We start from the raw sequence: 13,930 nt of genomic DNA on the forward strand, positions 1-13,930 counted from the left end.
CCCAGACACCCCTGGGCTGTGGAGACCATCTCCCCAGACGCTGTAGAGACCATCTCCCCAGACACCCCTGGGCTGTAGAGACCATCTCCCCAGACACCCCTGGGCTGTAGATACCATCTCCCCAGAGACCCCTGGGCTGTAGATACCATCTCCCCAGACACCCCTGGGCTGTGGAGACCATCTCCCCAGACACCCCTGGGCTGTAGATACCATCTCCCCAGACACCCCTGGGCTGTAGATACCATCTCCCCAGACACCCCTGGGCTGTAGAGACCATCTCCCCAGACACCCCTGGGCTGTAGAGACCATCTCCCCAGACACCCCTGGGCTGTAGATACCATCTCCCCAGACACCCCTGGGCTGTAGAGACCATCTCCCCAGACACCCCTGGGCTGTGGAGACCATCTCCCCAGACGCTGTAGAGACCATCTCCCCAGACACCCCTGGGCTGTAGAGACCATCTCCCCAGACACCCCTGGGCTGTAGAGACCATCTCCCCAGACACCCCTGGGCTGTAGAGACCATCTCCCCAGACACCCCTGGGCTGTAGAGACCATCTCCCCAGACACCCCTGGGCTGTGGAGACCATCTCCCCAGACGCTGTAGAGACCATCTCCCCAGACACCCCTGGGCTGTAGAGACCATCTCCCCAGACACCCCTGGGCTGTAGAGACCATCTCCCCAGACACCCCTGGGCTGTGGAGACCATCTCCCCAGACGCTGTAGAGACCATCTCCCCAGACGCTGTAGAGACCATCTCCCCAGACACCCCTGGGCTGTAGAGACCATCTCCCCAGACACCCCTGGGCTGTAGAGACCATCTCCCCAGACACCCCTGGGCTGTGGAGACCATCTCCCCAGACGCTGTAGAGACCATCTCCCCAGACACCCCTGGGCTGTAGAGACCATCTCCCCAGACACCCCTGGGCTGTAGATACCATCTCCCCAGAGACCCCTGGGCTGTAGATACCATCTCCCCAGAGACCCCTGGGCTGTGGAGACCATCTCCCCAGACACCCCTGGGCTGTAGATACCATCTCCCCAGACACCCCTGGGCTGTAGATACCATCTCCCCAGACACCCCTGGGCTGTAGAGACCATCTCCCCAGACACCCCTGGGCTGTAGAGACCATCTCCCCAGACGTTGTAGAGACCATCTCCCCAGACACCCCTGGGCTGTAGAGACCATCTCCCCAGAGACCCCTGGGCTGTAGAGACCATCTCCCCAGAGACCCCTGGGCTGTAGAGACCATCTCCCCAGACACCCCTGGGCTGTAGAGACCATCTCCCCAGAGACCCCTGGGCTGTAGAGACCATCTCCCCAGAGACCCCTGGGCTGTAGAGACCATCTCCCCAGACACCCCTGGGCTGTAGAGACCATCTCCCCAGAGACCCCTGGGCTGTAGAGACCATCTCCCCAGACACCCCTGGGCTGTAGATACCATCTCCCCAGACACCCCTGGGCTGTAGAGACCATCTCCCCAGAGACCCCTGGGCTGTAGAGACCATCTCCCTAGAGACCTTAATTGGGAATTAAATACCTGCCGTCATTACAATGCATTCCTCTGTTGATTCAGTTTAAACGGTTCACCAAGAGGTGATGGTTCAGTAAAGATACAGACAGCATTCCACAATGTGTCTTACATATTAGTTTAAACGGTTCACCAAGAGGTGATGGTTCACTAAAGATACAGACAGCATTCCACAATGTGTCTTACATATTATGACTCATATAAACACACCAGGATCAAAGCCTGGTTTTCTCATTTCATGCAGTGAGTCCTGGGTTATGTTCCACATGGCACCCTATTCCCTATATAGTGCACTACTTTAGACCAGAGAATGGCACCCTATTCCCTATATAGTGCACTACTTTAGACCAGAGAATGGCACCCTATTCCCTATATAGTGCACTACTTTAGACCAGAGAATGGCACCCTATTCCCTATATAGTGCACTACTTTAGACCAGAGAATGGCACCCTATTCCCTATATAGTGCACTACTTTAGACCAGAGAATGGCACCCTATTCCCTATATAGTGCACTACTTTAGACCAGAGAATGGCACCCTATTCCCTATATAGTGCACTACTTTAGACCAGAGAATGGCACCCTATTCCCTATATAGTGCACTACTTTAGACCAGAGAATGGCACCCTATTCCCTATATAGTGCACTACTTTAGACCAGGCTCCATAGGGAATATAGGGAATGGGATGTTGTCTCCAGTTGATTTAAACCCCAGGTAGCAGTAAAAACAGTGACATGACAGGTTCATCAGAGTAATGAGGAAAAATAAGACGTCATTCAGATATCTTTAAATAGCCGTTAGGACAAGGACACAGTCTGAACACAGAGTCCTGTTCTGTTTCACTGCTCTCAGGCAGGCAGACCAGCAGGCTAACACTCCAACAGGACACTGCCTCTCTCTCTGACCATTGGGACGTCTTTATTTTAGTGTGGTAGCTAGCTACTACCCGGTGTCCTGGTTTCTACAGAGCCTCTGTAGTCTGTACTGCTAGGCTTTACAGAGGCGCTGTACTGAACGGTGAGGTTACATCCCAAATGGCACCCTGTTCCCTAAATAGTGCACTACTTTAGACCAGAGCCTTATGATCTTATAGGGAATAGAGGCACCGTCCCGGCCCTCTATCTGCTATTGTCCCTTCATCCTGCACAGCAGCACTCTCTGGACAGCACCACTCTCTGGACAGCACCACTCTCTGGACAGCACCACTCTCTGGACAGCACCACTCTCTGGACAGCAGCACTCTCTGCACAGCACCACTCTCTGGACAGCACCACTCTCTGGACAGCACCACTCTCTGGACAGCACCACTCTCTGGACAGCAGCACTCTCTGGACAGCACCACTCTCTGGACAGCACCACTCTCTGGACAGCAGCACTCTCTGGACAGCACCACTCTCTGGACAGCACCACTCTCTGGACAGCAGCACTCTCTGGACAGCAGCACTCTCTGGACAGCAGCACTCTCTGGACAGCACCACTCTCTGGACAGCAGCACTCTCTGGACAGCAGCACTCTCTGCACAGCAGCACTCTCTGGACAGCAGCACTCTCTGGACAGCAGCACTCTCTGCACAGCACCACTCTCTGGACAGCAGCACTCTCTGGACAGCAGCACTCTCTGCACAGCAGCACTCTCTGGACAGCACCACTCTCTGGACAGCACCACTCTCTGGACAGCACCACTCTCTGGACAGCACCACTCTCTGCACAGCAGCACTCTCTGCACAGCAGCACTCTCTGGACAGCAGTACTCTCTGGACAGCACCACTCTCTGGACAGCACCACTCTCTGGACAGCACCACTCTCTGCACAGCACCACTCTCTGGACAGCAGCCCTCTCTGGACAGCACCACTCTCTGCACAGCAGCACTCTCTGCACAGCACCACTCTCTGCACAGCAGCACTCTCTGGACAGCAGCACTCTCTGCACAGCAGCACTCTCTGGACAGCAGCACTCTCTGGACAGCAGCACTCTCTGCACAGCAGCACTCTCTGCACAGCAGCACTCTCTGGACAGCACCACTCTCTGGACAGCACCACTCTCTGGACAGCACCACTCTCTGGACAGCACCACTCTCTGCACAGCACCACTCTCTGGACAGCAGCCCTCTCTGGACAGCACCACTCTCTGCACAGCACCACTCTCTGCACAGCAGCACTCTCTGCACAGCAGCACTCTCTGCACAGCACCACTCTCTGCACAGCAGCACTCTCTGGACAGCACCACTCTCTGCACAGCACCACTCTCTGGACAGCAGCACTCTCTGGACAGCAGCACTCTCTGCACAGCACCACTCTCTGCACAGCACCACTCTCTGCACAGCACCACTCTCTGCACAGCCCTTGACCCTGTTCTGTAATGACTTGGTGTCTTCAGAAAGTATTCCTTGACTTATTCCACTTTTTTATTTTTGTGTTCCAGCCTGAATTCAAAACAATGTTTTTCCTCCCCCATCTACACACACTCCCCCATAATGACGAAGTCAAAACGTGTTTTTAGAATTCTTTGCAAATGTATTGAAAATGAAATACAGAAATATCTAATTTACATCAATATTCATCCCCCTGAGTCAATACTTTGTAGAAGCACCTTTGGCAGCGATTACAGCTGTGAGTGTTTCTGGGTCAGTCTCTAACAGTTTTCCACTCCTGGATTGTACAATAACATCATGGTACAAACATTATTGGGCACAGACAACAGCACAAAGGGCAAGAAGGTAGAGACAACAATACATCACACGAAGCAGCCACAACTGTCAATAACAGCACTTACAGTTGACCGGGGCAGCTCTAGCAGGGCAGAAATTAGACAAACTGACTTGTTGGAAAGGTGGCATCCTATGACGGTGCCACGTTGAAAGTCACTAAGCTCTTCAGGAAGGCCATTCTACTGCCAATGTTTGTCTATGGAGATTGCATGGCTATGTACTCGATTTTATACACCTGTCAGCAACGGGTATGGCTGAAATAGCGGAATCCACTAATTTGAAGGTGTGTCCACATACTGTTGTGTGTGTATATACAGTTGAAGTCGGAAGTTTACATACACCTTAGCCAAATACATTTAAACTCAGTTTTTCACAATTCCTGACATTTAATCCTAGTAAAAATTCCCTGTCTTAGGTCAGTTAGGATCACCACTTTATTTTAAGAATGTGAAATATCAGAATAATAGTAGTGATTTATTTCAGCTTTTATTTCTTTCATCACATTCCCAGTGGGTCAGAAGTTTACATACACTCAATTAGTATTTGGTAGCGTTGCCTTTAACTTGGGTCAAATGTTTCGGGTAGCCTTCCACAAGCTTCCCACAATAAGTTGGGTGAATTTTGGCCCATTCCTCCTGACAGAGCTGGTGTAACTGAGTCAGGTTTGTAGGCCTCCTTGCTCGCACACGCTTTTTCAGTTCTGCCCACACATTTTCTATAGGATTGAGGTCAGGGCTTTGTTATGGCCACTCCAATACCTTGACTTTGTTGTCCTTAAGCCATTTTGCCACAACTTTGGAAGTATGCTTGGGGTCATTGTCCATTTGTGACCAAGCTTTAACTTCCTGACTGATGTCTTGAGATGTTGCTTCAATATATCCCCATAATTTTCCTTCCTCATGATGCCATCTATTTTGTGAAGTGCACCAGTCCCTCCTGTAGCAAAGCACCCCCACAGCATGACGTTGCCACCCCCGTGCTTCACGGTTGGGATGGTGTTCTTCGGCTTGCAAGCCTTCCCCTTTTTCCTCCAAACATAACGATGGTCATTATGGCCAAACAGTTCTATTTTTGTTTCATCAGACCAGAGGACATTTCTCCAAAAAGTACGATCTTTGTCCCCATGTGCAGTTGCAAACCGTAGTCTGGCTTTTTTATGGCGGTTTTGGAGCAGTGGCTTCTTCCTTGCTGAGCGGCCTTTCAGGTTATGTCGATATAGGACTCGTTTTACTGTGGATATAGATACTTTTGTACCTGATTCCTCCAGCATCTTCACAAGGTCCTTTGCTGTTGTTCTGGAATTGATTTGCACTTTTCGCACCAAAGTACGCTCATCTTTAGGAGACAGAACGCGTCTCCTTCCTGAGCGGTATGACGGCTGCGTGGTCCCATGGTGTTTATACTTGCGAACTATTGTTTGTACAGATGAACGTGGTACCTTCAGGCGTTTGGAAATTGCTCCCAAGGATGAACCAGACTTGTGGAGGCCTACAATTTATTTTCTGAGGTCTTGGCAGATTTATTTGGATTTTCCCATGATGTCAAGCAAAGAGGCACTGAGTTTGAAGGTAGGTCTTGAAATACATCCACCACAGGTACACCTCCAATTGACTCAAATGATGTCAATTAGCCTATCAGAAGCTTCTAAAGCCATGACATCATTTTCTGGAATTTTCCAAGCTGTTTAAAGGCACAGTCAATTTACTGTATGTAAACTTCTGACCCACTGGAATTGTGATACAGTGAATTATAAGTGAAATTATCTGTCTGTAAACAATTACTTGTGTCATGCACAAAGTAGATATCCTAACCGACTTGCCAAAACTATAGTTTGTTAACAAGACATTTGTGGAGTGGTTGAAAAACGAGTTTTAATGACTCCAACCTAAGTGAATGTAAACTTCCGACTTCAGCTGTATCGTGTAGCTTGGGTGTTCCAGTGTTTACAGTAGACTGTCTCACCTGAGATCATTTGTGGAGATACTTCTACAGTGACCAGATACTTCTACAGTGACCAGATACTTCTACAGTGACCAGATACTTCTACAGTGACCAGATACTTCTACAGTGACCAGATACTTCTACAGTGACCAGATACTTCTACAGTGACCAGATACTTCTACAGTGACCAGATACTTCTACAGTGACCAGATACTTCTACAGTGACCAGATACTTCTACAGTGACCAGATACTTCTACAGTGACCAGATACTTCTACAGTGAACAGATACTTCTACAGTGACCAGATACTTCTACAGTGACCAGATACTTCTACAGTGACCAGATACTTCTACAGTGACCAGATACTTCTACAGTGAACAGATACTTCTACAGTGACCAGATACTTCTACAGTGACCAGATACTTCTACAGTGACCAGATACTTCTACAGTGACCAGATACTTCTACAGTGACCAGATACTTCTACAGTGACCAGATACTTGTACAGTGACCAGATACTTCTACAGTGACCAGATACTTCTACAGTGACCAGATACTTCTACAGTGACCAGATACTTCTACAGTGAACAGATACTTCTACAGTGACCAGATACTTCTACAGTGACCAGATACTTCTACAGTGACCAGATACTTCTACAGTGACCAGATACTTCTACAGTGACCAGATACTTCTACAGTGACCAGATACTTCTACAGTGACCAGATACTTGTACAGTGACCAGATACTTCTACAGTGACCAGATACTTCTACAGTGAACAGATACTTCTACAGTGAACAGATACTTCTACAGTGACCAGATACTTCTACAGTGAACAGATACTTCTACAGTGAACAGTATAGTGCTATATATAGTGAACAGTATAGTGCCCTATATAGTGCACTACTTTAGACCAGAGAATGGCACCCTATTCCCTATATAGTGCACTACTTTAGACCAGGCTCCATAGGGAATATAGGGAATGGGATGTTGTCTCCAGTTGATTTAAACCCCAGGTAGCAGTAAAAACAGTGACATGACAGGTTCATCAGAGTAATGAGGAAAAATAAGACGTCATTCAGATATCTTTAAATAGCCGTTAGGACAAGGACACAGTCTGAACACAGAGTCCTGTTCTGTTTCACTGCTCTCAGGCAGGCAGACCAGCAGGCTAACACTCCAACAGGACACTGCCTCTCTCTCTGACCATTGGGACGTCTTTATTTTAGTGTGGTAGCTAGCTACTACCCGGTGTCCTGGTTTCTACAGAGCCTCTGTAGTCTGTACTGCTAGGCTTTACAGAGGCGCTGTACTGAACGGTGAGGTTACATCCCAAATGGCACCCTGTTCCCTAAATAGTGCACTACTTTAGACCAGAGCCTTATGATCTTATAGGGAATAGAGGCACCGTCCCGGCCCTCTATCTGCTATTGTCCCTTCATCCTGCACAGCAGCACTCTCTGGACAGCACCACTCTCTGGACAGCACCACTCTCTGGACAGCACCACTCTCTGGACAGCACCACTCTCTGGACAGCAGCACTCTCTGCACAGCACCACTCTCTGGACAGCACCACTCTCTGGACAGCACCACTCTCTGGACAGCACCACTCTCTGGACAGCAGCACTCTCTGGACAGCAGCACTCTCTGGACAGCACCACTCTCTGGACAGCACCACTCTCTGGACAGCACCACTCTCTGGACAGCACCACTCTCTGGACAGCACCACTCTCTGGACAGCAGCACTCTCTGGACAGCAGCACTCTCTGGACAGCAGCACTCTCTGGACAGCACCACTCTCTGGACAGCAGCACTCTCTGGACAGCAGCACTCTCTGCACAGCAGCACTCTCTGGACAGCAGCACTCTCTGGACAGCAGCACTCTCTGCACAGCACCACTCTCTGGACAGCAGCACTCTCTGGACAGCAGCACTCTCTGCACAGCAGCACTCTCTGGACAGCACCACTCTCTGGACAGCACCACTCTCTGGACAGCACCACTCTCTGGACAGCACCACTCTCTGCACAGCAGCACTCTCTGCACAGCAGCACTCTCTGGACAGCAGTACTCTCTGGACAGCACCACTCTCTGGACAGCACCACTCTCTGGACAGCACCACTCTCTGCACAGCAGCACTCTCTGGACAGCAGCCCTCTCTGGACAGCAGCCCTCTCTGCACAGCACCACTCTCTGCACAGCAGCACTCTCTGGACAGCAGCACTCTCTGCACAGCAGCACTCTCTGGACAGCAGCACTCTCTGGACAGCAGCACTCTCTGCACAGCAGCACTCTCTGGACAGCAGCACTCTCTGGACAGCACCACTCTCTGGACAGCACCACTCTCTGGACAGCACCACTCTCTGGACAGCACCACTCTCTGCACAGCACCACTCTCTGGACAGCAGCCCTCTCTGGACAGCACCACTCTCTGCACAGCACCACTCTCTGCACAGCAGCACTCTCTGCACAGCACCACTCTCTGCACAGCACCACTCTCTGCACAGCAGCACTCTCTGGACAGCACCACTCTCTGCACAGCACCACTCTCTGGACAGCAGCACTCTCTGGACAGCAGCACTCTCTGCACAGCACCACTCTCTGCACAGCACCACACTCTGCACAGCACCACTCTCTGCACAGCCCTTGACCCTGTTCTGTAATGACTTGGTGTCTTCAGAAAGTATTCCTTGACTTATTCCACTTTTTTATTTTTGTGTTCCAGCCTGAATTCAAAACAATGTTTTTCCTCCCCCATCTACACACACTCCCCCATAATGACGAAGTCAAAACGTGTTTTTAGAATTCTTTGCAAATGTATTGAAAATGAAATACAGAAATATCTAATTTACATCAATATTCATCCCCCTGAGTCAATACTTTGTAGAAGCACCTTTGGCAGCGATTACAGCTGTGAGTGTTTCTGGGTCAGTCTCTAACAGTTTTCCACTCCTGGATTGTACAATAACATCATGGTACAAACATTATTGGGCACAGACAACAGCACAAAGGGCAAGAAGGTAGAGACAACAATACATCACACGAAGCAGCCACAACTGTCAATAACAGCACTTACAGTTGACCGGGGCAGCTCTAGCAGGGCAGAAATTAGACAAACTGACTTGTTGGAAAGGTGGCATCCTATGACGGTGCCACGTTGAAAGTCACTAAGCTCTTCAGGAAGGCCATTCTACTGCCAATGTTTGTCTATGGAGATTGCATGGCTATGTACTCGATTTTATACACCTGTCAGCAACGGGTATGGCTGAAATAGCGGAATCCACTAATTTGAAGGTGTGTCCACATACTGTTGTGTGTGTATATACAGTTGAAGTCGGAAGTTTACATACACCTTAGCCAAATACATTTAAACTCAGTTTTTCACAATTCCTGACATTTAATCCTAGTAAAAATTCCCTGTCTTAGGTCAGTTAGGATCACCACTTTATTTTAAGAATGTGAAATATCAGAATAATAGTAGTGATTTATTTCAGCTTTTATTTCTTTCATCACATTCCCAGTGGGTCAGAAGTTTACATACACTCAATTAGTATTTGGTAGCGTTGCCTTTAACTTGGGTCAAATGTTTCGGGTAGCCTTCCACAAGCTTCCCACAATAAGTTGGGTGAATTTTGGCCCATTCCTCCTGACAGAGCTGGTGTAACTGAGTCAGGTTTGTAGGCCTCCTTGCTCGCACACGCTTTTTCAGTTCTGCCCACACATTTTCTATAGGATTGAGGTCAGGGCTTTGTGATGGCCACTCCAATACCTTGACTTTGTTGTCCTTAAGCCATTTTGCCACAACTTTGGAAGTATGCTTGGGGTCATTGTCCATTTGTGACCAAGCTTTAACTTCCTGACTGATGTCTTGAGATGTTGCTTCAATATATCCCCATAATTTTCCTTCCTCATGATGCCATCTATTTTGTGAAGTGCACCAGTCCCTCCTGTAGCAAAGCACCCCCACAGCATGACGTTGCCACCCCCGTGCTTCACGGTTGGGATGGTGTTCTTCGGCTTGCAAGCCTTCCCCTTTTTCCTCCAAACATAACGATGGTCATTATGGCCAAACAGTTCTATTTTTGTTTCATCAGACCAGAGGACATTTCTCCAAAAAGTACGATCTTTGTCCCCATGTGCAGTTGCAAACCGTAGTCTGGCTTTTTTATGGCGGTTTTGGAGCAGTGGCTTCTTCCTTGCTGAGCGGCCTTTCAGGTTATGTCGATATAGGACTCGTTTTACTGTGGATATAGATACTTTTGTACCTGATTCCTCCAGCATCTTCACAAGGTCCTTTGCTGTTGTTCTGGAATTGATTTGCACTTTTCGCACCAAAGTACGCTCATCTTTAGGAGACAGAACGCGTCTCCTTCCTGAGCGGTATGACGGCTGCGTGGTCCCATGGTGTTTATACTTGCGAACTATTGTTTGTACAGATGAACGTGGTACCTTCAGGCGTTTGGAAATTGCTCCCAAGGATGAACCAGACTTGTGGAGGCCTACAATTTATTTTCTGAGGTCTTGGCAGATTTATTTGGATTTTCCCATGATGTCAAGCAAAGAGGCACTGAGTTTGAAGGTAGGTCTTGAAATACATCCACCACAGGTACACCTCCAATTGACTCAAATGATGTCAATTAGCCTATCAGAAGCTTCTAAAGCCATGACATCATTTTCTGGAATTTTCCAAGCTGTTTAAAGGCACAGTCAATTTACTGTATGTAAACTTCTGACCCACTGGAATTGTGATACAGTGAATTATAAGTGAAATTATCTGTCTGTAAACAATTACTTGTGTCATGCACAAAGTAGATATCCTAACCGACTTGCCAAAACTATAGTTTGTTAACAAGACATTTGTGGAGTGGTTGAAAAACGAGTTTTAATGACTCCAACCTAAGTGAATGTAAACTTCCGACTTCAGCTGTATCGTGTAGCTTGGGTGTTCCAGTGTTTACAGTAGACTGTCTCACCTGAGATCATTTGTGGAGATACTTCTACAGTGACCAGATACTTCTACAGTGACCAGATACTTCTACAGTGACCAGATACTTCTACAGTGACCAGATACTTCTACAGTGACCAGATACTTCTACAGTGACCAGATACTTCTACAGTGACCAGATACTTCTACAGTGACCAGATACTTCTACAGTGACCAGATACTTCTACAGTGACCAGATACTTCTACAGTGACCAGATACTTCTACAGTGACCAGATACTTCTACAGTGACCAGATACTTCTACAGTGACCAGATACTTCTACAGTGACCAGATACTTCTACAGTGACCAGATACTTCTACAGTGACCAGATACTTCTACAGTGACCAGATACTTCTACAGTGACCAGATACTTCTACAGTGACCAGATACTTCTACAGTGACCAGATACTTGTACAGTGACCAGATACTTCTACAGTGACCAGATACTTCTACAGTGAACAGATACTTCTACAGTGAACAGATACTTCTACAGTGAACAGATACTTCTACAGTGACCAGATACTTCTACAGTGAACAGATACTTCTACAGTGAACAGATACTTCTACAGTGAACAGATACTTCTACAGTGAACAGATACTTGTACAGTGACCAGATACTTGTACAGTGACCAGATACTTCTACAGTGACCAGATACTTCTACAGTGACCAGATACTTCTACAGTGACCAGATACTTCTACAGTGACCAGATACTTGTACAGTGACCAGATACTTGTACAGTGACCAGATACTTGTACAGTGACCAGATACTTGTACAGTGACCAGATACTTCTACAGTGACCAGATACTTCTACAGTGACCAGATACTTGTACAGTGACCAGATACTTGTACAGTGACCAGATACTTGTACAGTGACCAGATACTTGTACAGTGACCAGATACTTGTACAGTGACCAGATACTTGTACAGTGACCAGATACTTGTACAGTGACCAGATACTTGTACAGTGACCAGATACTTGTACAGTGACCAGATACTTGTACAGTGACCAGATACTTCTACAGTGACCAGATACTTGTACAGTGAACAGTGACATCTCACACCTTTCTGTGTCTTGAGACCCTGTCGTTGTCTTCTGAACAGAAATACCCACAAGCCTTAGCAGTCATTATCACCTCTAGTTTAGCATGGAGAACAAGCCTTAGCAGTCATTATCACCTCTCTAGTTTAGCATGGAGAACAAGCCTTAGCAGTCATTATCACCTCTAGTTTAGCATGGAGAACAAGCCTTAGCAGTCATTATCACCTCTAGTTTAGCATGGAGAACAAGCCTTAGCAGTCATTATCACCTCTAGTTTAGCATGGAGAACAAGCCTTAGCAGTCATTATCACCTCTAGTTTAGCATGGAGAACAAGCCTTAGCAGTCATTATCACCTCTAGTTTAGCATGGAGAACAAGCCTTAGCAGTCATTATCACCTCTAGTTTAGCATGGAGAACAAGCCTTAGCAGTCATTATCACCTCTAGTTTAGCATGGAGAACAAGCCTTAGCATTCATTATCACCTCTAGTTTAGCATGGAGAACAAGCCTTAGCAGTCATTATCACCTCTAGTTTAGCATGGAGAACAAGCCTTAGCATTCATTATCACCTCTAGTTTAGCATGGAGAACAAGCCTTAGCAGTCATTATCACCTCTAGTTTAGCATGGAGAACAAGCCTTAGCAGTCAATATCACTTCTAGTTTAGCATGGAGAACAAGCCTTAGCAGTCAATATCACCTCTAGTTTAGCATGGAGAACAAGCCTTAGCAGTCATTATCACCTCTCTAGTTTAGCATGGAGAACAAGCCTTAGCAGTCATTATCACCTCTAGTTTAGCATGGAGAACAAGCCTTAGCAGTCATTATCACCTCTCTAGTTTAGCATGGAGAACAAGCCTTAGCAGTCATTATCGCCTCTCTAGTTTAACACAGAGAGAGACCGACACACACACACACACACACACACAGACCGAGACTGAAACAGACAGACAGTGAAACAGGACAATTAGTTGTCAACTGATTTGTCTGTTCTTTCCTGTGTGTGTGTTTAGGTCTCGTTCCCGGGCACCAGCAGGGTGTGTATGCAGGCTGTCCTGGAGTATCTCTACACCAATCAGCTGTGTCCCATGGCAGAGCTGGACCCCATGGAGCTGACGGCCCTGGCTAACAGACTCTGTCTCCCCAGACTGACTGCTCTGACAGGTACTAACCATAACCATAACCCTGGCTAACAGACTGTCTCCCCAGACTGACTGCTCTGACAGGTACTAACCATAACCATAACCCTGGCTAACAGACTGTCTCCCCAGACTGACTGCTCTGACAGGTACTAACCATAACCATAACCCTGGCTAACAGACTGTCTCCCCAGACTGACTGCTCTGACAGGTACTAACCATAACCATAACCCTGGCTAACAGACTCTGTCTCCCCAGCCTGACTGCTCTGACAGGTACTAACCATAACCATAACCCTGGCTAACAGACTGTCTCCCCAGACTGACTGCTCTGACAGGTACTAACCATAACCCTGGCTAACAGACTGTCTCCCCAGACTGACTGCTCTGACAGGTACTAACCATAACCCTGGCTAACAGACTGTCTCCCCAGACTGACTGCTCTGACAGGTACTAACCATAACCCTGGCTAACAGACTGTCTCCCCAGACTGACTGCTCTGACAGGTACTAACCATAACCATAACCCTGGCTAACAGACTGTCTCCCCAGACTGACTGCTCTGACAGGTACTAACCATAACCCTGGCTAA

General features: G+C 47.8%; 1 protein-coding gene across 1 annotated transcript in view; it reads left to right on the forward strand.

The window, feature by feature from the left end:
- Positions 1 to 13,365, forward strand: part of LOC311121441 (rho-related BTB domain-containing protein 1-like) — a gene marked incomplete at its 3' end in the record, with an annotated part of 39,617 nt that extends 26,252 nt beyond the window's left edge. Inside the window, exon 7 of the mRNA XM_084195929.1 lies at positions 13,215 to 13,365. Within this exon, the coding sequence (XP_084052055.1) occupies positions 13,215 to 13,365 (151 nt within the window). The remainder of the gene's footprint in view (positions 1 to 13,214) is intronic.
- Positions 13,366 to 13,930: the final 565 nt, after the last annotated feature.

Source organism: Coregonus lavaretus (assembly GCF_964263955.1).
Source record: "Coregonus lavaretus genome assembly, contig: HAP1_SCAFFOLD_3481, whole genome shotgun sequence".
Lineage (NCBI taxonomy): Eukaryota > Metazoa > Chordata > Actinopteri > Salmoniformes > Salmonidae > Coregonus > Coregonus lavaretus.